The sequence below is a fragment of the Prunus dulcis genome, chromosome 3 (assembly GCF_902201215.1).
Source record: "Prunus dulcis chromosome 3, ALMONDv2, whole genome shotgun sequence".
Classification (NCBI taxonomy): Eukaryota; Viridiplantae; Streptophyta; class Magnoliopsida; order Rosales; family Rosaceae; genus Prunus; species Prunus dulcis.
Window position 1 is genome coordinate 1,911,925 of NC_047652.1, and position 24,449 is coordinate 1,936,373.

General features: G+C 36.4%; 1 protein-coding gene across 3 annotated transcripts in view; it reads right to left on the reverse strand.

The window, feature by feature from the left end:
- The window catches only part of LOC117620640, a 32,200-nt gene that overhangs the window by 6,232 nt on the left and 1,519 nt on the right, over positions 1-24,449 (reverse strand). For 2 of the 3 annotated variants that reach the window (XM_034350772.1, XM_034350770.1), the window contains exons 3-33: positions 24,267-24,379; positions 23,912-24,005; positions 23,357-23,394; positions 23,076-23,159; positions 22,687-22,748; positions 21,128-21,329; positions 19,978-20,046; positions 19,813-19,892; positions 19,001-19,150; positions 18,824-18,887; positions 17,787-17,888; positions 17,405-17,602; positions 17,203-17,327; positions 15,871-16,021; positions 15,057-15,152; positions 14,815-14,916; positions 14,209-14,267; positions 13,983-14,085; positions 12,764-12,946; positions 12,560-12,676; positions 11,036-11,316; positions 8,975-10,554; positions 7,738-8,831; positions 7,190-7,318; positions 6,963-7,112; positions 2,249-2,821; positions 2,105-2,176; positions 1,556-2,017; positions 1,227-1,410; positions 372-1,140; positions 172-288 (exon numbers count right to left, since the gene is read on the reverse strand). In XM_034350772.1, the coding sequence (XP_034206663.1) occupies positions 172-288; positions 372-1,140; positions 1,227-1,410; positions 1,556-2,017; positions 2,105-2,176; positions 2,249-2,821; positions 6,963-7,112; positions 7,190-7,318; positions 7,738-8,831; positions 8,975-10,554; positions 11,036-11,316; positions 12,560-12,676; positions 12,764-12,946; positions 13,983-14,085; positions 14,209-14,267; positions 14,815-14,916; positions 15,057-15,152; positions 15,871-16,021; positions 17,203-17,327; positions 17,405-17,602; positions 17,787-17,888; positions 18,824-18,887; positions 19,001-19,150; positions 19,813-19,892; positions 19,978-20,046; positions 21,128-21,329; positions 22,687-22,748; positions 23,076-23,159; positions 23,357-23,394; positions 23,912-24,005; positions 24,267-24,379 (7,603 nt within the window). The remainder of the gene's footprint in view (positions 1-171; positions 289-371; positions 1,141-1,226; positions 1,411-1,555; positions 2,018-2,104; positions 2,177-2,248; positions 2,822-6,962; positions 7,113-7,189; positions 7,319-7,737; positions 8,832-8,974; positions 10,555-11,035; positions 11,317-12,559; positions 12,677-12,763; positions 12,947-13,982; positions 14,086-14,208; positions 14,268-14,814; positions 14,917-15,056; positions 15,153-15,870; positions 16,022-17,202; positions 17,328-17,404; positions 17,603-17,786; positions 17,889-18,823; positions 18,888-19,000; positions 19,151-19,812; positions 19,893-19,977; positions 20,047-21,127; positions 21,330-22,686; positions 22,749-23,075; positions 23,160-23,356; positions 23,395-23,911; positions 24,006-24,266; positions 24,380-24,449) is intronic. The other variant, XM_034350771.1, reaches the window with a different exon arrangement.

Here is a 24,449-nt window from a genome sequence, read left to right on the forward strand (position 1 = left end):
GAAGATTGAAATATGAACAAGCAAGTAAGAGGGAAGAAAAAGAAGGCTGATAGATAATATACATGAAAGATATCTCATCTCATGTATTTCTCATCTTAAAGTTTAAACTTGAGCATGCATTCAACCTATTCAACAAAGCCAAGATGATTCAGCATTTAAAACGTAACTTACATGGCTGTATCCATCCAGTGAAGATGAGAATGTTCTCCTATGCCCAAATGAAAAACAAAATCAGTTCCTTTCTGCTTATAACACACGTCCTTGCTGCATGCATTGCTGATAATGTACCTGCAAAATAAAGAAATTTTAACAAGATACAGAAATGAAAAAGCATATGATTTAAAATATCGGTGAATGATGGTTACTGTTACCTGGGTTGGAAAGTAATGGCACTTGTCCTCCCAGCAAATGGGGCAGCAACTGCACTAGAAGTTACAGACAACATGAATGCGGCATTTGATGATGGTTGAGGAACAAGGACAGTAGTAGAACCACTAGGTGGAACAAGGGAAAATGGACTTGACCATAGAGAATTTGGCATATTTTCTGTTAGATATTCAGGCAGACACCTGCTCGCTCTAACTGTAACTTCACCAACAGAAGAAACGGGGTTAGCAGAGAACATGCATGCCCTAGCTCTTCCACGCTCATAACCATAAAAGTTGGAATCTTTTAAGGTCAACTGACAGCTTGAACTCAATTGGTTCTGTGAACTATTAAACAGAGAATTCTGATGGTCTAAATCACTTTTGCTTGAAAGCTCTTGAAAATTTTCTTGAGAGTTCAATGGATTCAAAGGTTTGCTAAGAAATATTTCTTTGTGAGGATTAGCATTCTCTCTAACTGAGACAATGTGACTTCTTGACAAGGAACTCCCCAGACCATGTGAATCTGTAGCATGCAGATGATGGCTAGATGATACCAGACTGAGACCATCTTTTTTGCCCTGAAGCAGTTCTTGTTCAGCCATATCATAACAAGATGGAACAGAGCAGCTTACTCCTTTCATTTCACTGGAAGCTTCTGAAATGAAGAGAGGAAAACCAGTGCAATTATACAGCAGAAAGGGAACAAAAATAAAAAGTTCCCTGGCACCAGAAAATGCATCCAACACCTTTTCCACAGTAACATATATAGGACCTAAAACAAAGTAAAACCAATACCATCAACAATCCTACTGAGCATAAAGTTACATTCAACAGAAACAATAACAATAAATGAACTACCGTTTGATGAGTCTGTATAAAAGGCCACAATTTCAGAGAGTGAAAACTTCGCTCCAGCAAACTTAGCCATCTTACAGAATGTTTCATTACGTGGGAAATTCAAAACTGCTGGCTTGAAGCCATGCAAAAGGATCTCCAATTTCAGGTGATGCGAAGGATCAACATTATGAAAGGAAGTTTCCACCTACACAAAACACAAAACACAAACAAAAAATAAAACTCTCCTGGGTAATGGTATTAACCTTTACAAGGATGAAGAAAATGAAAAGCAGCAGAGAACTCCTTATTCAGTGAAAGACAGATCTACTTGGCAACATCACAATACAAACCTCTGAAAGAAATGCGGTCCGAGTAATCCCACCACTTTCTATCGTCAATGTCACTTCCTTGGGAAGGTAGTTATTCACTACTAAAGGGATACTGAGAGTCACTTGGTGAACAAATTGCTTCTTTGACTCCTCTAACTTTTGTGATATTTGACCATCTACAACTGATTGCTTTAAAGTACTTTTCAGATGCGGAGAAAAGGTCTTCCTCGACCTAACAGATGAAGGTAAGCTGATATTTCGAACCGAAATGCAACATCGAAAAGGATCACTATTTGGATGAGCGGGATAGCAGACAAAGGACTTAAGAAATCCAATTTTACTCTCCTGTGAAAGCAGGTTGGAGAGGTTATAAACTTCACTCCAGAGATAAGAATCTCCAATTGGACGCCATCTAATCCTACCAGCCTCAGCCAAATGGAGAGGCAGTGGTAACTCTTGACCAGGGTATATTGGGTCTAGGATCTGAAACGGTAACATAAATATGGCATTGTTAATGTATTGAACTAACTATCATAGGTCATAGAAATGAAAAATGACTTCTGTTCCTACCATTGGGGACACACCGAATGGAATATCAAATCGCAGATCCAGTGGCATTGAAGTTGCATTTGAAAGTAAAACCTGCATGGATATAAAGTGTAAGGGATACCCTAAGAACATAAAATCATATCATAAATTGAGTTGTTATAATACCGTTGAGTACAGTCGTATTAACTTGGTGTAACGCTGCACCGAAACATCAAACACAACAGGAACAACAAAACCACCAATGGCATTTGTTCTATTATTTCCCCTATTGTCGTCGTATGCCATTGAAAAATCAACCTCAAAGTAGGTAAGTCCTACAAGATCCATTGAGATAGGATCAGAAGATACTGATGTTCCATCAAATTGAATGGTAATATACTGATGAGCAACCCCATTTGCCTTCTGCTCAAAAAGCCTCTCAGAAAAGTGAGCTGGCTTAACATTAATAAGTTGTTCCTCGGGAGTATCGTTGATATAGATTGGAACAGAAGAACCTGGTTGCACATATTTTCTGTTCTTCATTTCCGAGACACCAAAATCATCAGGATTAATTGGGCCTCGATAAACGTCATACAATAGAGGTAAAGATGTCAAATTTTGAAGTACATAAGGAGCGTATTTTCCTGCATATGTGTATTCAGCATAAGGAGAATTTAATAACTTCTGGCTCTCAGGAAGATCATTTGGACCTATCAGAACCCATGCATCCTTAATCATCTCAAATGTTCTGAACACACACTGTTAAGAAACAATAATGAGATGGGCTACAAAATTGACAACTTATTGAAAACCAATGTAATTCACTACATAGAAAACATCATAACTCTTGCATGGTTTCAAAGGTCATTATGGCATGTTTACTTACTTGAAATAGGGCAAGTCATGAATCGGGGAAGTATGGAATAGGGGAGATCAACTACCCTCTAATCAACCTAATTCCAGGTTTTTCAGGTATTAGATTACAAATCGTAATGTTGGACTCACATACTTGTTGATTCCATGTTTAGTAAACATAAGGGAAGTCAGTAATCGGAATAATTCTATTAACCGTTCTAGGTAAGTAACATGTCATTAATAGGGAGTCTAAAGTTGATTCGTATATTGTGATAAGAACCAAAAGGGCTTGAATGTGGCCACCACCCTCAATGTGATCCAATGATTTGAGCCATCCTAAAAAAGACCCCATTCAAGGATCATCCTAAAAAATAATTAACAAAATCGGAAACTATTTGGTCATCTCATCTAGCTATGACAAAATAAATAGATGAATACACTGCTTCTGATAGGTACTGAAGTGTCCATTATGATAATGATATGGTCAAATGATTTCTGGTTTTGCTGACTTATTGAAGGGTTGATTTTGGAATGGGAATCTAAAAATTAGACGGTTAGGATGACTGGACCACATTGCAGGATGGCCCCAACAGTGCGATCCCTTATGGTTATTGTCAAAAGGAATATCTCTTAATATGGGGACTATACATTATATGTATATACTTGAATATTCTCTGACAAGGATATATGATGGGCACCATTTCTTTCTAGGGAGCATTTGTGGGGACGCAAATCCACAACTAACAACGAAGGCAACTATTGAAATGAATCGAAATTGAAAGTATGGAGCAAGGAGGAATTCGGGGATGTAGAGCGGGATTTACGGGAGGCAGAAGCTAGATTGCTGGTTTTGGATCAACGTGAAGGATCTGAAGGCTTGGATCACCTTCTGAGGTCTGAAAGAGATAATCTTATTCTTAAGATTGGCGATTTGGCCCAGAAGGAGGAAGTCAAATGGCGCCAAAGAGGAAAGGTAAAATGGGCAAGAGAAGGTGATGGGAATACCAAATTTTTTCACAAAGTGGCAAATGGAGTTAGGAAAAGAAATTACATAGATAAATTAGAGGTCGAGGATTTGGGAGTTATAGAAGTAGAGGCTAACATTGAAAGGGAGGTGATTAGATTCTTTAAAGGGTTATTTAGCAGCAATGAAAATGCAGGCTGGGGAGTTGATGGCCTAAATTGGTGTCCCATTAGCCAAACGGAGGCTGATTGGCTCGAACGCCCTTTTGAATTGGAGGAAGTTCAGAAAGCAGTTTTCGATTGTGGCAAGGACAAATCCCCGGGACCAGATGGTTTCTCCATGAGTTTTTTCCAATCTTGCTGGGAGGTTGTCAAGGGAGACCTCATGAAGGTTATGCAAGATTTTTTTCAAAGTGGAATCGTTAATGGGGTTACAAATGAAACTTTCATTTGCCTCATTCCTAAAAAGGCGAATTCCGTGAAGGTTACTGATTTCAGACCGATTAGTCTTGTTACGAGCCTTTATAAAGTGATATCCAAGGTCTTGGCTTCAAGATTGAGGGAGGTTCTTGGAAATACTATATCCCAATCTCAGGGAGCCTTTGTCCAAAAGAGACAGATTCTAGATGCTGTGTTAGTTGCAAATGAAGTTGTTGAGGAAGTCAGAAAACAGAATAGAAAAGGGCTGGTTTTCAAAATTGACTTCGAGAAAGCATATGACCATGTAGAGTGGAATTTTGTAGATGATGTGCTGGCTAGGAAAGGCTTTGGTGTCAAATGGAGAGGCTGGATTTTCGGCTGCTTGGAATCTGCCAACTTTTCCATTATGATTAATGGAAAACCTAGAGGAAAGTTTAGAGCCTCTAGGGGATTAAGACAAGGGGACCCGTTATCTCCATTCCTATTTACCTTGGTTAGCGATGTTTTAAGCAGAATAATAGAAAGGGCTCAAGATGTTAACCTAGTTCATGGAATTGTTTCTGGTCATGATCAAGTTGAAGTTTCTCACCTCCAATTTGCAGATGATACCATTTTCTTTTTGGATGGCAAGGAAGAGTATTGGTTAAATCTGTTGCAGATGTTGAAGTTGTTCTGCGATGTGTCTGGAATGAAGATTAATAAGGCTAAAAGTTGCATTCTGGGGATCAATTTTAGCATTGAGACTCTGAATAACATGGCGGGCAGTTGGGGATGCGAGGTTGGCTGCTGGCCTATGGTTTACTTGGGTCTGCCTCTCGGGGGAAACCCAAGAGCTCTTAATTTCTGGAATCCAGTTTTGGATAAGGTGGAGAAAAGACTTCAAAGATGGAAGAGGGCTTGCTTATCCAAAGGTGGAAGGTTAACGCTAATCCAAGCGGTTTTGAGCAGCATTCCTTCTTACTATATGTCATTGTTTAAGATGCCTATTGGTGTGACAGCCAAAGTTGAACAACTTATGCGTAACTTTTTATGGGAGGGTGTAGAAGAAGGGAAGAACTGTCACCTGGTCAGGTGGGTTAGGGTGTCTAAATCCAAAGAGGAGGGTGGTCTTGGTATTGGTTCTTTAAGAGAAAGAAATGAAGCTCTCAGAGCTAAATGGTTGTGGAGATTTCCACTTGAAACCAATTCGCTATGGCATAGGATCATTAAGAGCAAGTACGGATTAGACTCAAACGGGTGGGATACTAAACAGACAGACAAGGTGTCTTGCAGGAATCCTTGGCGAGAAATTTCAAAAGGGTATATTTCTTTTCTTCAATGCTGCAGATTTTCTGTTGGAAATGGGGAGAAAATTAGATTTTGGGAGGATTTTTGGCTGAAAGAAGGGATTCTAAAAGATATGTTTCCTAGACTCTATTCCTTGTCTAGGAGAAAAAATCAATGTATAGCCTGGTTTGCTAACAATCATGAGATGCCTCTCAATTGGGATTTTGATTTCAGAAGGAATTTGTCCGAGGCTGAAATTGCTGAAGTGGTATTACTTTTGGATATTTTGGGGAACGTGAGATTATTCGGTTCTAGACCGGATCGGAGATCTTGGGAGATTGAGGAGCAGGGTTCGTTTTCCTGCAAGTCTTTCAGGTCTTTTCTTCTCTCTACCACTAGTGTTGTCTTTCCCCCTTACAGATCAATCTGGAAGGCAAAGACTCCACCGAAAATTCAATTTTTTGTGTGGCTGGCAGCAAATGGTAGGATTAATACTTGTGACTGCATCCAAAGGAGGCAACCAAAGATGTGCTTATCCCCCTCTTGGTGTGTTCTTTGCAAAGAGAATGCAGAAAACATTGATCATTTGTTCATTCATTGTTCGTATTCCCTAAAGTTATGGTGGAGGATGCTGGATGCTCTCGGAGCGGAGTGGGTGATTCCTAAAGGGTGTTTTGAGCTCCTTAGTATCAATCTGAGGATTTCGGGGAAGGGGAAGAAAGCTGGAATCCTTCGTGATTGTCTAATTCATGCTATTTTCTGGAATATCTGGATGGAGCGAAATCGAAGAATTTTTCAGGGTCACTCAGGAGTAAGGGTTGAGGAATTATGGGATAGAATTAAATTTTGGGCATCCCTTTGGGCTTCGGTTTCGGGGCAGTTCAAGGACTACCACTACTCTACCATCATGAGAGATATGATGGCAGTCTTAAGATGATTTTACTAAAGCTTTGTGTTTGTTCTGTTTTTTATACAGTTTGTTTTCATTCTTAGTAGGTCAAACTCTTGTTTTTGGTCTTCTTGTTTGTTCGAGGTCTTTTCCTCTTGTTTATCAATACAATGTTTCTATTCAAAAAAAAAAATGATAGCCATACTTAGTATTCATGAAGGGGGATCATCTTTTCAATTCCTCACAGATAGGTGTAAGATGTACAAATGTTTTATATGAACAGGCCCCCATTTCACTCGTTTCCAATGTGTGTGTTTCAGTTGTGCAATGAATAACAATGTGACTTCAAACAGGTGCTCTATTCAGGTTGCATATAAAAAATAATAAAAAATCTTCACATTTCACAGGTTGACAATAACACCCTTTATAAGATGCTTGAGACTTTTAGATTAGATGTACTGCAAATTAAAGGATATAGCAGGCTAAGGGATTCGGTGAAGTTCACACCTCTATAAGGGATTCAGTGAAGTTCAGATTAAGGTGCGCAGTTGATTTGATATTGATATCTGTCAAAATGGAGCTGTTGAGACTCATCTCTTGCTTTCGAATCACATCAACCTCAAACTTCCAAGGTTCAATAAAAGGTTCCCAGAAGACCTTCAGTCATTAAAGAAAGAAGCTATTAGAATATCATTGCTATTGAAATGCATGTGAAAGCGTTCGTCAAAATATACCTTGTGAATGTTATTGTAGTTCACTTGAAGGTCACCATTGACTGAACCTTTGAGGTTGTTTTGAGTCATATTAGCATGCAAAAAGATGTTCCCCATAAGAATTTGAAACAGCGGTCCACTACAACTCCACTACATAAACGCAAAAAGGAATCATTAGAATGGCAAGCCTCATGCATTTAGGACACAAACATGTCGATTATCTCAAATGCAATTTATTTTTCTTTTTATTTCCTTCTCCTCAGCGGTAAGAAATTCCAAAGTTGCATGTGTGATGAAACCAATCAAAATGATATTCAATACAGTGCTCTACTATAAAATAGATCAAGCACTAAAATGTTGAAGAAAGACAATCACACAAAATAAAAGGCCATGAGAAACCAAGCATTGCATCACAAAAATACAAGAGCAAACAGTAAAAAAAAAAAAAAAAAAAAAACTAGGAAAACATACCCTTGATTTACCTATAACAATGAATATAAATCAGATGATATGCAAATTATGGAAAAAAAGAAAATTTATAGCTTCAGTACTGAAGAAGGTCTGCATACCCTTCCATCACTTAGCAGAAACGAAATCTTCCTAAGTTGGACTTTAAAATCAATCCCTCCATAAGAAAATTGAGAAGGACCTCCTTCACCAACATTGAATGGTATGCCGTGCCAAAAGTAGAGAATCCTATGTGAAATCCATACGTCTAAATGATCACATTGAACATCTACTTCAACATGTGCAAGCTCCATCTGGTTATTATTAATCTGAGCTTCCAAAAAAACTTGGCAAATCTGGAAAAGAGGCCATGATTGACCACTTTCCTCCTCGCTCAACAATACCATGCCACTCAGTTTTTCCATGTTGGACTTCACTTTCACATTTCTTCCATCAACAAAAAGTTCACTACTTTTACTGCACAAAGTAACTGCAAGGCATCTAAAGTTTTTTCTGTTAGATGAATAATTTGGATGGCCCTCTCCATGACCTTCATCTACCTGACATTCCTCCCAACCATCATCACCAATCCAGACAGGAAAGTGACATGTAACACAAATATTTTCTGACTTCACAAACAGAACATCAGCATCTTGCTTTAAATTGTCAGGCTCACTTATGGATAATTGTCCAGGATAAGATTTCAAACAGTCAATTACATCAGTCCAGTAAGACAAATATAACCACACATCCACAGAAGGCAAAGAAACCAGTAGCTCCATTTCACCATGAGTTTCCTTTGAAAGAGAAAAATCAAGAACTGCTGAGGTTGAACACATGGATTTGAATCTTGCTAATAAGACAGAATCGGGTAATGAATATAAAGCTAGTGAGGAAAAACTAAGCACTACACTTAAGAGATCGTCATTTCTCAATGATGCAGAACACATAAATTGCATTTCCGCCTTAGCAATAGGTTCTTTTAAGCCTTTTCCAAAGCGATTTAACTGCATTGACAAAGAATCGCAATAGCATCTTACTTCTGTAAATGTAATGCTTGAAATGACAGGTGAAACTGCATTATTCTGTTCTAAAGTCCTCTTTAACTGAAGAAACTGCGGAACATCAGATTTGAAACATTTAGATACATCAGAAACTTCAGAAAATTGATTTATGGCATCAAGAAGTCCCTCAAATCCATGAAAGAATTGAGCATCTGTAAAGAAAAAGAGAAGGGTTAATACTTCATACATGCAAAAAAAAAAATTATTGTGAAGAGAACTTCATACAGGTAACATAATATATTAATACTGAAGTGATTTTGGTTAAGAACTTGAATATGAAATATGAAACTCTTACCCTCAGCCATAAGTTGACAGTTTTTAATCCTCGTCATGACACAGATGGTTGAGGGAGAACTTGAGGATTCATTTTCACATGGTATCTTCACCCAAACATCAGCACATAGGGGTGCAACTAATGGAATATCTACATGCTCAATATCTTGATCAAACTTTAAGTGACTGCGTCCATCGTCCTTTAAAGAAAGGAATGACAGGAACAAGTCTCGTCCAAATAAATTTAAACAGTGATTTCTTTCAGAAAGTTTATGTGCAGGAACCCAACATTCAGGAGGAATATCCTTCAATACATTATTTAAACTGCTGCTATCAATAAAACTACAATACAACTGCTGAAGTTCAGTCTTTAGAAAATGACCCTCATTGCTTTTCATGGGCAAAATCAAAGTAGAGTCCAGTATCTCAATCTTATATACAAGGGAACACTCATTTCCAGTTTCAATATATTCACACCCTACAATGACAGGCTGCTCATTTGAATCTGAACTCCAATCAGGCAACGAAAAGTAACCAATTAGTACTGCCAGATACTCAGGAGGTAAAATGCAATATACATGCTGAACGCCGACGCTTACTTCAATACGAGAACTCAAAGGCCCACATTTTTCTTTACTCACTCGTACATTTAAAATAGGAGATAAACTGGGAAGTGAGGGTCCCCACAGAAACTGACGTAAGTTCTGTGGGTACCAAGATGAAGTGAGAACTAATCCCTCTGTAGAACACAATATATCAAAGCAATTTTCAGAAATGAGTACAGATGACTTAGATGTAGGCAAGGTAATCGTCCCAACGATGCATGAAGAATCATGAAAATGCACTCTGATTTCACAGAGAGTTATATCAATGACAAACAGACTGCTGGTATCAGCAGAACTCCCATCCACATCAGACGCTTCAACAACAGATGTGGACTCTAATGGTGTGGCTTGAAAATTTTCAGATACCTTCTTTGTATTGGATTGTGGACAGCACATTCTGCCTTCCCTTAAACAGAAATATTCTCTCCACTCATGACTGGCATAAAGCAAAGAACTTTCAAGGCTACCAAGGGAACCAGAATTGCATATCGTAACAAAAGGAAAATGATCTAAAGGTATGCTTGCATGCTCAGAGGACCCAGTTTCAATGAAGTTCGAGAAACCAAACCTTTGAAACCCAAAACCATTAACCTTTTCTGGATTCCCAGCATCCACAGTTGAGCTAGAGGGCAGTTTACCATGATCAGATGCACCATATGTAGATAGCTTATCAAAAAATGCAATCAGAAGCCTGATTACATTTGGGTAACAGTGTACATCAGCATTATTCAAGCTTATTCTACATTTTTTATGAACTGACTCCTTCCTAAGAGACTCATACTGTAAAATAAAGCATGCTTCAGTATTTACAATGTTTTTGGCAAAATCATCACTACGGTTGCTCAACCCAATACCATGTTGATGTAAAGCACTTGTAGAAGATTGATTCCCATTTGAATGAAGAATAGGGCTATTACTTTCACCAGTCAAGTGAGAAGTGGTGATCCTCAATGCTTCCATAGAGATCCAGAACTTCTCAAGTTCTGTAAGAGCATAGCTGCATTTTAAACAACTCAGCATGAACCTCCATTTTTTAGAGCAAGCTGATGATATTCAATTTTGGAAAATTAAATTGTAACCTCAATGCCCAAATACATGGGTACTGTCTACAAGCAACATACAATTTTGTTGGATAAATATAAACTTTATGGAAGCTTTTTTTGGCACTCCAAAAATGCCATCCTGCACTTCTTCATATACAAGTTCCCCCTATGTTCTTTTAAGGGAGGCGTGCATAATGACTTTTTTGGAGTGCCAATAACATTTCTGAACTTTACAAATCAAAAAGAAAAAAATACAAGGGTAGTCCATTACAATCCGGTGGCAGAGATACTTGCAACTCTGGCATGCAATGTGCTATCAGTTTACGCAATCAATGGTAAAACATGCAAGTGGATGTAATTGTCTGCTCAAGAGTGCAAACACATAGGCAAGCCCACATGTATACACCACCACAAATAAAAAACAAGTAAAAATACCTGATATTCAATTGTTGGAACACAAGCATAATGGATGAACTGTTTTCTTTCTCATTTTCAAGTTCTACACGACAGCTGACTGTCTCCAGTTTGACATTGGTAGAGAAACCGAAAACAGGACTCCTCGATCCCTTTGATGCGACATTAAATGAATCAATAGTTTCCAAGGATACAGATTCAGAGCTCGATTGCAGAGCAACTAGGTAAGCAATTAATCCCAGAATTGCAGCATATAGGGATGGGGAGAAATGAGCATTAAGTGATGATACATTGATATAAACCTGAAATTAAAAGAAAAACTGAGAATCTTTTCAAACAACAAACCAACTGAGAACAACCAAACTATCTCTTAAACTAGCAAAAATAAAAAGTTAAAAGCAGTTTCATGATGCTAAGCAGTCTACCAATTGATAAATTTTGTTGGTTCACCAATGTTTTCAAAAGTTGAAACTACTAGGATATGAACCAACGATTATTTCATATTCAATCACTCCCACAGTCCCACTCACATGTGGACCTCTTCCCACATGTAGAGAGCCCAATGTGGAATTTAACTTACATTAGGGGATGAAAATACAGGGATTCAAACTTAGGATCTCCTTCTCTAACACCATGATAAGTTTGTTGGTTTACACTATTCCTAAAAGCTTAAATTGTTAGAATGTAAGCCCACAGTTATTTTATATTCTAACACCAAGGACATGTTTATATATGCATATGCAAACTTCTACACATGTATGCATAGCTGGTAAGTGGGCAATTAAAGCATTTTTATGTGGTAAACAATGATAAAACAGTACTTTAATATCTGCTTCATTTTGTTTGTTCACATTGTCAATTTTAATACTATAAAAAACAATAAATTGAAGCAATACAAATGAAATATAAGTAAGACACAAGACAAAACTAACACTGGTAGCACTACGAAGAGTAGAAGGCTACAGTATGATACATAAGCAGGACTTGTACACTGCATCTAGCGTATTTTGAATTTTCCAGATCACCCCAGAATTTTAAAGTGTTGAGAAAACTTAAGCAAAACTAAAACAACAGCTTCAAAATACAAACATAAAGTACAACAGGACTTTACTAGCCTGCATGTTATGCCATTACGTAACCATAAATCAAACCAATGTTCTATATAGATTAACCTTTGAACTTTTCTTTTCTTGTATAGCTTCTTCTTGCCTGGATCAGTGAGTCATTCTACTTCAAATTAACTAGATTGGTCTAACTTTAGTTCAGGCAGGCATGGTCAGAAATTCAGCCTAGCATGTACTATGTGCTTTCCTAATAGGACGCGCCATCCAGAGATGTGGACAATGATTAAGAAGAAAAAGAAAATGCAATGTGCAAATAAAGCATCAGCTCAAACTTGTAAACCACAAAGTACAATGCAAAAGACCATAATAAGGTTTTCAACAATTAAAAGAGAAGGAAGTACGATGGTATTCAGCTAAGATATAACCAAGACAGGGTAAGCATGATCTTTTATTTAAAAAAATATTTTACTAATAAACATGCCTCCAACTGTTTCAATACAGATTCATCTTGGATCAAGCAACGTGCCAAGGAGATAGAAGCACTGAGTTTCTCCAAGATAGAGATCGGAAAAGTATGAGAAGGCATAGTTATCTTCATCTGCACAATAACATTATTATCAATAATTTGATCACCAAAAATCTGAAAGAATAGATAGGAGTTCAGAGTATCTGACTAGAAACTAACCTCAAAATCATTTAACTTGACCTCAAAGTGATCATATAGATCTTGAAGTTGGAAGCTTAGAGGAACTTTACACTCAGAAACGGAAGTTAATAAGTTATTCAGAGCATATGCTTGTTCATTATCTGATGGATTAGACCCCATATCGCATTTAGTCCTAAACATAAGAGATCCTGCTTCAAATACCTATCAAAATTGCAATAGAAGGGAGAAATAAGAAGACAAAAATAAAAGATCTTCAGTGTACTCCAAAAGCATTACGCAATATTTTTTCTCAAAAATAGTTAAACATCAAGAAGGGTGGACTGCTATTGAATTGAATGTTTATGGTTTGGTTGGTAGCTTGTTAGTTTTGGTTGTCAGATGACACCTTGTCCTTTGTAACTTTGTGACCTTTCCATTTATTACTAAGGTCTCATTTATCCTTTAGAAAGAAAAAAAAATTGAGTTGGACTGATTGATGGCACGTCTGATATGAGAAGATGCAGGCTGGAATCATCTGGAGCTTTCTCTGAAGCCTCTTTTCAGATTTTTTATCAGAACTTTGGCCAGCTAGTACAATTTGGAAAGCAAAGGTTCCTCCTAAGTTTAAGGCCTTCAGTTGGCTTGCAGGGCATTACAAGATGAATTGTTTTAATCTGCTACAAAGAAGTGGACCATATTGTAGTTTTCGCATCATTGGCGCACCGTGTGCAAGATGCAGGCACAAAGTGCAGATCACTTGTTCATGCATTGCATGGTAGCTTCAAGTTTATGAGTGAAATTATTTTTGGATTTTGGTGCTGAGTGATACCGGCAAGGTGCTTCTCCTTGTTAAGCGAAAAACATGTGGTCTTTGAACAAAGGAAGATGGCTAAAGTCCTCTTTGGGTTGCAGCGCTTTGGCTGTCTTCTAGGTCATTCGGATGGAGAAGAAAAGGAGGAACTGTGAGATCACAGAGAGGCAGGTGCGTATCGCTTTGGGCTAGAATTGGGTTTTGAGCTTCATTTTGGGAATCTATATTATCTTCTATTATTTTTAAGTGAAGGCTGCACTTGGGCAGTTACATGTTTGTTTTAGCGCTGGTATGGGATATGTTGTAGTTTTTACTGTAGATCTGTTTTGTAATTCTGATGCGGGATTCTTGTCCGCATTTATTGTACTTTTTTTATCCATAAAATAGCATCAATAAATGTCAAATTCAAAAAGCAACATTTTATGTAACATGTATCATGGGAATTACCAAGTTATGCTGCTCAGATATTGCATCTCTCCAAGGAACATTTATGATAATATTGAAGATACTAACATCCCACAACACTTTCCTAAGATGGGATAAAAGATATCTGCAAACAATAACATTGATATATTCATCAGTTTGTACAAGCCTTGACAACATCATGGATGTCGATAATTCTTAGGGTAGAGACAAGCAATGGAACATTGCAAGTGGCAACAAGAAAACTTACTCAGCTTTTGACAACAGTCGACCATTGACATTTTCGATCCCATTCAGCGACAAGAGGACCTGCAGCAGTTCATATTTCAAGTGTCAGTGGTTGAATGGAGAAAACCTCCAGTCAAGAACATCCAAAAGCTTATCAATGTGGTAAGGGAAGGAATTCATTAAGCATAGTGAACAAAGTTTTCACTCTTGTATCATTTTTCCGTGAGCGAAGCAAGAGAACACTACTAAAATGGTATGTTCTATTTTTAAAACTCTCCAACTTTAGAACACTACTAAAATGGTATCTTCTCACATAACCTTCGCAACCTTTGCTAATTAAAACTCTCCAACTTTAGAAATTCGAGCAACTTGACACTCTGAGTTGCATTTTAAATGTTTTTTTTTAATTTTTTTAAATCTGGGTCCGAAAACATAGTAGCAGCAAAGAATCAATTTTGTGAGCATAGACAAAAATCAAACCAGATGGGGAGATATATATATATATATGTGTGTGTGTGTGTGTGTGTGTGTGTAATATCGAGCTTCAACAGAGTTGCTGATAATCATGCAAGGCAAAGACCAATAATAAAACAGAAACTTGTAGCAACAAATTTATATCAATTCTTACCCTTCCATGCTGACCTTCAAAGGACTTCAAAACTCCAAAAAAATCAATCAGATTTAGGAAAAATTCTGCATCAATAGTAACTTCGAGTGGTTGAAGCATGCCCTAGGTACAGGTGTTGGATAATGCAACAGTCAGTAAACAACTTCCAGACAAATAACAACAACCAAAACATATCTAGATATCCAAGAGAGGGTCCTTAAATAACCTACTCAGTATCTAACGGCAATAGATTGTAATGCTACCTTAATGGACATCTCAACCTCAAGGTTTGGTGACACATCCACTTGCAATTTACAGGAAGGATGCTCATTGTCCAATAGTTTCTTCTCAATAATAGGCTGAAAAGAAAATGATCATTCACAGGAACTGTCTTCTATAAGATTGCGTGCTAGAAATTAACGATTCCATAAAGATGTTATTTTAAGCAACATTTCTTATTGGAAAGAGAGTCCATTGAGTATGCGGTCAACTGGTTTGGAAATTAGCATGGCTTGAGATACATGAATCACGGTGGTGCAAGTAACAGTATCTAAACACCCACAAGTAACAAATTAATTATATAATAAATGGCATAGAAAGTTTCATCTCTGTCTAACTCAGGCATATTGCCCCAGTACGTAAGACCATCAGAAAGGTGGGTTGAATGAGCTTTGATTATCCACTGGAGTTTCACAGAAACACTTAATACCTAACATGAAAGTCATTTACTCCCCAGAAAAGAAAACCTTTGTTTCTTTTTATAAATTTTGTTTTAAAAAATGTCTGCAATTTTACCCCCAAAAAAAAAGAAAAAAAGAAACATCAACTAAAGGACAACGAAAAAATCAATTACAAACCCTTCTCATATGCAGAATGACTTCCTTGCTACAAGGATAAACCATCTGCCCTGAGTTGACAGTGGTGACATGGTAGCAGATTCTTCCCAAAACTTACACTTTACAAAAACCTTTGTTTCTTTTTATAAATTTTGTTTTAAAAAATGTCTGCAATTTTACCCCAAAAAAGAAAAGAAAAAGAAACATCAACTAAAGGACAACGAAAAAATCAATTACGAACCCTTCTCATATGCAGAATGACTTTCTTGCTACAAGGATAAACCATCTGCCCTGAGTTGACAGTGGTGACAATGGTAGCAGATTCTTCCCAAAACTTACACTCTACAATCACCCCATTCAACATCAACTCAGCAATTTCCTGGCCATACTTCCTGACAAATTAAACCATATAGTACCTAAAATAAGTAAATGATAAAGGTAATAGTACACCGGGAAAAAAAAAAAGACAAAAAACACCAGTGCATGCATCTTTTGTTCGTGAAAGATAGAAATAGATCACTTACAGAGACAGATGAAGCAACTAATATAAAAATAAAACCTTTTGGTTGGCATATAAAGAAAAAAATAGAAGGGAAGGGGACTGTTATTGAAACTCCAAAAAAGTCATCACGCACTCTTGCAGTTGCAATTTCTCCCTTGTGTTATTACAAGGAATGAGTGCATGGTATGTTTTTGGACTGCCAATAACAGCTTCCAGAAGAGAGACATCAAATAATTAATTTATAAATATATACAAATGATGGATTGGAAATCCACTCCAACAGATCATCAAAAAGAAGATTTAACTCTAATCTAATGATACGGTACAATCAACAGAGGCATTTTTGTAACATTACTGAAACCATAGAAAACAAACATTTCACAATGGCTTCCACTTGTCTACGAATTAGGATAGAAAGAGCCATCAAATGCAGCTATTCTTTGACCTCTTACAGAAAAATAGAAAAACGCCCCCTATCACAGCAAATTGCTATCTGCCTGAACCCTTATCCCTAACATTTCTTTCTTTCTGGGATGGTTCTTTGTTCAAATACATCTGAACTACGATATCAACAATATTTTGGAATCGCGTAATTCATGGATCCAGGGATTAGGTTTCAATGAGATGAACACTACTACCATTAGGCATGTTATGCCATCAAACTGTCATCTTATCAGTGAATCAAATTAACAGTCTGCCAGCATCCAGTGTTCGACTTTCTCGTCTGGCAAGGGAATCCTTCCAAAACTAGTAAGAACATTTTTAGTAAAGTTTAGCTACTATTTTCTGTTCACCAATTAGTAAAGTTTAGCTACTATTTTTAGTAAAGTTTTCAATTTAATTTATATGTGACACTAAGATATCTTCAAGGGAGATGATGTCAAAAGTGAAAGTGACATGTAGAAATAACATCCAACTCTGCTCAGCTTCACCTCAGTTTTGTCAAGCTTTTCTTCACTCATGCCAAGCTCAAGCATAATGCAAATCCAAACTCCAGCAGCCAAATACTTAACAAATTAGTAACTTAGTATTCTTTTTAGCCAGATTAAGTACTGAAAATAGGCATCATACATGTTTCTCAGCGTTGCAGAAATCTGATGAATGCTGAACTGCAGTGCACATATACTGATCTTGTCTGTCAGAGCATCCTGATTAGATAAAACTGGAGGATTGAACTCTGTGGCCTCATATATATCCTGCACATGTAATAAATCACAGTATTTAAAATTTAGCAACAACCTACTTTACTGCTACCTAATTGGATGAGAAATACCTTAATAACTTCATCAGAAACAACACCAGAAAATTGACCCGAATCATCTGTTCCTCCAGCACCAAGCATGCCACGGGATAGCCAGTTCAGCCATCCACGGGATTTGCCCGCTGAACGCTCATCATTAGGTATCCTCTCCACAGAAATACTGGCAACATTTTCAATTGTGTGTGAAGTTGAAGAGTTCGACAAAAATTCCTGAACGAACATACAACCACGTGGTTAGAAATATCCAAATTTAACAAGCAAAACTTCGCATAAGTTAATTCTAAAAATGCCTAGAGATAATGAAATTTCTTTTTAAGAAACAAATTTTATGATAATGGAATAGGAAATAACACACTGATATGTGTCCAAACCTACAAAGGAATGTCACTTATACCTGCAGCTCACATTCAGCAGTAGACCTGTAACTTAAAATATCATCTATGTCTAATTCTTTCTCCATTTGCTCCAATTCCCATTGAGTACTTTCGTCAATTGGCTGATAACAAGAAACATAATATCATGACTGAAACCAACCTTTAAATTGAATGTTCATACCTCATGCTTAAAAAAGAAGATAGCACTTTTACACAACCAGCCCTATAATGTAACATCATACGTATCCAGTACAACATGGTCCCGGACTTATAGCGTGCAGGATATTAATATTGCTTTCTATTCAATAAAATATGACTTCCAATAAAATCCTCGTAGATTTCTTCATTAACTTCTAAAATAAAAGTCGCAAAAAAATTATCGAGGGAGACAAAAAAGATAAAGTTGAACGAATTCTTATCCATCTAAGTTCAACTATCATAATATAACTACAATAACAGCACTTTTACACAACCAGCCCTACAATAAGTTCATCTTTAATGTAGTTTTTTTTTTTTATAAGAAACCGAATGCTGCCTGTTAATGTGGCTGTTACGAGCTGATCTAGGATTTGATTTCGGAACTGTTGTGAGTAGAGTTTGAATGTACTTGTTTATAGTCGAAGCCTTGTCTGCATTGAATAAAATTTCTTTCTCTTCGAGAAAGATTCGAATTATCATGGACCTCTAAGGTCCTCATGAAGTTAAATTCAACTATAAAGGCCTCTAATGTAATTGTTCTTCTGGCTTGATTGAGCTGGATTCCTCGACAAAGGCCATTTTTATTTCTCGCACCATAGTGGGGGTAAAGAGGGGAGCTTTGAATATATTTCTGCCAAAAGCAGAACAACTAGAGAACACAAGTGTTTTCAACAAATATGATGTTATATCCACTGCTCTTACTATTTAGTGTAACTAGAAGACATTTATGATAAACAATCATACCAGAAATAATTAGATACATCCACACATTTGCATGTGCATTAAGAGCCCTGCGCAATATTATCAAACCATATATAATTTGGATTTTACGAAGACAGTAAACAAGTACAACAATCACCTGATAATGGCGAAGAAAATCCAGCTTAGTTTTATATAGGTTAACATACTTCCGGCAAGAACTTCTGCAATCAGGAATAAATATTGCAATGTTAACATTTAAATTTATAAAAAAAAATTACTTGTTATGCCTCAATGAGTATGACAGAGGGTAAAGTATAAACAGAAACAGACTTACAGTCTCTGTCCAAAGTATCTCCACGAGGATTTTCTTAATCTCTTACGAACATCTGATAGGATAGATTCTTGCGCATAACGCCACCACAGTATTTGCCAGCCCTTCATTTTTTTGGATAACAGACTACACCATGGACGATACCGCCAATACCTTCACAATTCAATCACCAGAGATCAATTTAAACCCACTTGAGATTCAGATGTTACTTATTTTTGCAAGTTTCAAGTTTCAACCAGGAATGCCTCAGCTGAATATAAACTTTACAACAACAGAAATAACAGTAGTATCACGACAGTGAGCCAGCTATGCAGAAAATTATTAAAGTCTTACGCGAAGCACATTCTCCTTTTTTGGAATATCGCCAACTTTTACAAAATTGATAACTAAGATAAAAGAAAAAATATTGAAATAAAGACAGAAGAAGGTTGGCCTTGATTAATCTCATTAAATAAAGAACACCGTAACTTCCAGCTAAAAGGGAAAGATAAGAAAACAGGATTCACACTCTTCCCTGATCTTTTACATAAGATACACTGATGTGGGCATAAACTAAGAAAAAACCTTAACCTTGGTGGAACCTTTGATTTCCAAAATATGCTGAAAGGAAGAAAAGGTGGACTGCCTGGTATATGTCTCAACTTATTTAAATTGGATTTACAAGAAAATTTCCCAGAAGGCTCTAGGCACCATCTTCTTGAAGCCCCTCTATATACTAGAGTCTTATTGACAAAGAAGTGGAACAAATTTTTAGTTTACCAACACAGTGGTTACAAATGTAGAGGCTAAAAGAAGTATGGACAAAAAAAACTTACTTATTTCTCAATTCAGATGTGCACAGGTAATCCCACAGAATTAAAATCTGTTGCAACTGAACCTCATTTAAAGACATCACCTGACAAGCACATCATGAAAATATATGAGAAGATAGTACACCAATTAAACTTGTTTCACAGACACCTTAAAGAAAATTTACCAACCAAGCCAGTTATCTCAGCGTTGATAGAGTACTGTGGATTATTGTTATCAAGCTGTCCTGATCTGTTGACCTGCATTGAAGTATGTCACTCAACTTCTGTATACAGGAGAAAAAAGTCTATAATTATTAACATCTGTTATACAAAGTACAACTTCATTTTGAACAATTAGAAGGACTCTCTGCCATGAAGACACACACACACACACACACACACACACACACACACACATATATATATGCATATACCTGGACAATACAATAAAAAATAACTTACTAACCATGAGAATATTTAACTTACTAATAAAAAAAATATTTATATTGTCAAAAGTATTTTTGTATTTTTAGCATCTTTAGCGTTTCAAGGTAGCCTTATTTAAAGGGCTTGTATTTTATGCATTAGTTATCACTGTATTTTATGCATTAGTTATCATTCTTTGCAAGATGCAACCATTTAATAATATGGTTGTTTCCCTCTCTATTCTTTCTTTTTCTTAACATGGTGTCAGAGCAAGTTCCTCCCTCTCTTATGGCGGCTTTTTTTTGCTTGATGTTGTGTTCTTTGTATTATTTTCTTGTTCTTGTCTTAAGAAACACATTGTATTGGTCAGACTATCAACGAACTTAGAACAATTAGTGGTGTGGAGTTCAATCTGTAATTCTATATTATTATTTTTTTATAGGAAACAAAATTTCATAAATAAATGAACTGTATCACACAGTCGACGAGATGTCCTGAGAGCTTAAGAAACTAACCCTGCTTACACCAACCAACTATACCAGCTACAACATCAGATTAGCAGTTACATACAATAAGACAAATAAAAAGAAACCCAACATCAGGTATTTAAAAATTTGGTAGTTGATAAAGATGCATTTGTTTCTGACATATTGGAGATGGAAGTTGGTGCCTACAACTCAAAATTGATGGTGGTGGAGGAATTTTTTTAAGGTTTCAGATGGGTAAAATACAAAGAGACTCTTCAATGACCAATCTCATATTCCAAAGACAAGTTGATACAAAATAATTGAAATCCTGTGAAAAATCATAAACAAACCTTTGTCAAAAAAAAAAAAGAAACAAGGGGGAGAGAGAGCTCATGATATACAACTATAACAAAAGAAACAAAAAGAAAAAAAATTGACTTTCATACCGAAAGTGACAGGGAAACATCACAAGGTGACAATATAGAGTCATATCTTTCTCTGTCCGATCTTGTATCGTGCCACAATTCAGAGTCCCCACCATTGTTCATAGTCATCAATTCCATCGCTCCATGAAATGTGCCACAATAAAATTCCAAACCTGTAATATCCACAAATTTATTATCTTGGCCACCTTTTCCACCTGATGACCTGAGACATTAGAGATTGATAAAATTAAAAGCCATTTGGCACATGCCATAAGAACATAAAAGGTCCACAATCCACAGCCATTTATTTTGTTTATGAAGGGCAAAGAAGAGTACTCAACAAGAGAACAAACGAAACAAAATCAAGACAAAGGCAGTGGCAGGTAAATCACTGCAGCAAATGTATGCAAGTAGTATACCCATAAACATAAAACAAATAATTTAAAGAAACAAGGGAACAAAAAAAGAAGTACAAACATCATAGAAATAAGCAATATAAGTCACTCAACCAGAACACTAACCCACCCTTAGTCTCACCCATTCAACACCATTAGCGTCACAACCAACCCACATCCATAGCCCGTGATGACCCCCATAAACCAAACCACAACCTCATAGCTCCACAGTTCACTACCACCACCTATGCCAACAAGCACACCAACTTCGCACTATCAATTGAAGTTTCCATGGTCAAATACTGCTATTGTCGACCTCATTCTTAGTTCGGAAATACACAAAAGTTTTATTACTTCTCAGATCTGGGGCCACATTTTCTGCTTTGTAGGCTTACTAGTCAGATCCATGGTTCGGGGGCTGGGGTGTGTTCAATGTGTTTGGTCTGTCGTGGGTGCGCCCTAGAAGCTGTTATGGGATGCTTCTGGGAACTCCTTGGGTTAGGGGCTAAATACAAAGTGATTACCCTTCGGCAATGTGCTTTGGCTCTTTTGTGGAATTAATGTGGGATAGGATTACGTTCTTAGCCTCGCTATGGCTTCTCTATCCAAAGATTTGAGAGAATTTCCCCTTATTGCAATTCTTTTTTATTGGGAGAACTGCTGTATTAAGTGGATTTTTTCACGAGTTGATTCTATGGTTTCATATTTAATTATGTGATTACAGTTTCCCGTGCTTGTGAGATGTTTGCGTCCTACTAATTGTTGTACACTTTTCATCTTATTCCAGTATTTGATTTTCTATTAAGAGTTCTGCAGTTTCAGCAGTTTCATCAAAACAAGGAAGACAAATATGGTGATTCACAAACAATCAAATCAGATTTTTTATTTTCCTGAAACTGTAAACTGACAAAAAATCCAAGCATTGTATAAACCTGTTGCATGCTAACATTCGTCCATATAAGTTAACAGAGATGGAAAAGGGGGCACAATGCAACCATGAAATTCTAGCTAACATTACTGCAGTTGAAAACAATGTAGGCCAAATATAGACAAAAAAACACACTTGAACATTCCATACGCCTATTCAAAGACTCTCCTGAGTTTGAACCAGTGTAAACACGAAAAAGAATAACTTTAAGAAAAACAGTTGAAACTACCAGTATACCAGAAGAAACTGTGAATTACCCAAAAGGATTTTGCTTCATTGTCCTCAAGCTGGACAACTTTAAGCCGAACACAGTATACGCCTGGAAAACAATAAGCAAGACTGGAAATTTATGCGTTGTTAATTAAGAAAAAAGTTGTGAAGACGGGAAAGTAACTTCAAATACCAAATGACATCCACATCTTAGCAAACAACAATATAAAGTAGGTTTTTCAATAGTTCTTTTAACTTGTATAATAATATTAAATTACAAATAAAAAAATTTATTAGTATAATAAATAACTTTTATTTAATAGGAAACATAATAAACAAAAAATATTAAGACAAAAACCATGAATTGAATACAGAACAACTAGCTACACCAAAGAGATATATATATTTTTTAAATTTAAAATTAACAAGGACTAACATGGAGAAAATTTACCGAGTCACTCAGCTTGTCATGGTACAAGATATGAAAATCTTTGATTGACACTTGGATGCTGTCAAGAGCCTAGGAGGGGAAAGGAATAAACATCAGTGCCATCCAGTAATGATCACAAATCCCAAAAATATTGATCTTAAGATGCCTTCAAGAGTACCAAATTAGACAATTAACTCTTTTTCTTTTAAAGTATTGAGATGGAATAATAAAGAACAAAATGCATCACAAAAATCAACCAAAATTTGAAGTTCAGAAGGTAATGTCACCTTTGCAGAAATATATGATATAAGCCCAGCCTGATTTTCTGCCCAAAAAAGAAACATATAAGCACACATAGTTTCAAGTAGTTGCCAAACTTTAATTTGTAAAGAACCTCTCCCCTTAAAAATCTAGAACTTCCATGAATACTAAGAGAACTATTTTGACAAGAATGAGATCATTGCAATCTGTCCTCGACAGTGAGGAGCTGCCCATGAACTGTAGGCCACGTTCCATGAGTACAGACAAGATATGGTGATAGCTTATCACCTAATTGGTTTAACACAATATGAACTTTTTTGGTAGTAAACAGAACAATTACTTCGTATATGAAAAAAATGATAACCAAGATGAAACAAAAGCCCAACCAGACTTCACTCAAACGTTAAAATAACAATAATATAGTGGTACCTCATTTGATGATTTGTTTGCCTAAAATTATGAGTTGACTTAACTCTTTTTAAAATGTCACTGCAGCCCTTATAACTATCAAAGTATTACCATAGAATAACTACATTTTCAAAAAATTTAACATTATTGAAAATGGTATTTCAGAAGCTTACCACAAACACGTTTTGATAGTTTTGCCAGCTCTGCTGCAGCAAGTTTGGCCTTTTTTCCAGCCAGCTCTCGTCTTTCAACTTCATCCAAACTCCACTACACCAGAGAAAATAACTTAACAACAACGATTTTAATAAATAAAAATTTCCAGATACTCTCTCAATTTTTCTCCTTTCTGAAATTTACATGATATTGGATACCTTTAGATTATCTGTAAAACAGATTTCTTTCTATTTTTCACAGTTTTAGTTAAGTCTTATGATTTATTTTCATTTCACTACATATACCAATGAATTTCTGCTTGTCAAATCCAAGTACATTTTCTTTCAAACATACATATCTGAGAGTGAAAATTACCTCTTGATCATCCCGTTGGGCTGCAGAAAGAAAGACATTTTCTAAAACAATTTCGATGGGGTCCCAACCAAGCTTTTTCCAAGGAATTTTGATGCTTAGCTTTCCAACCCGCCCTATCAATGAAGTCCATGATTAGATGTAGTTACCAAGAATAACTGTGAACACATATAGACAATAATGCCA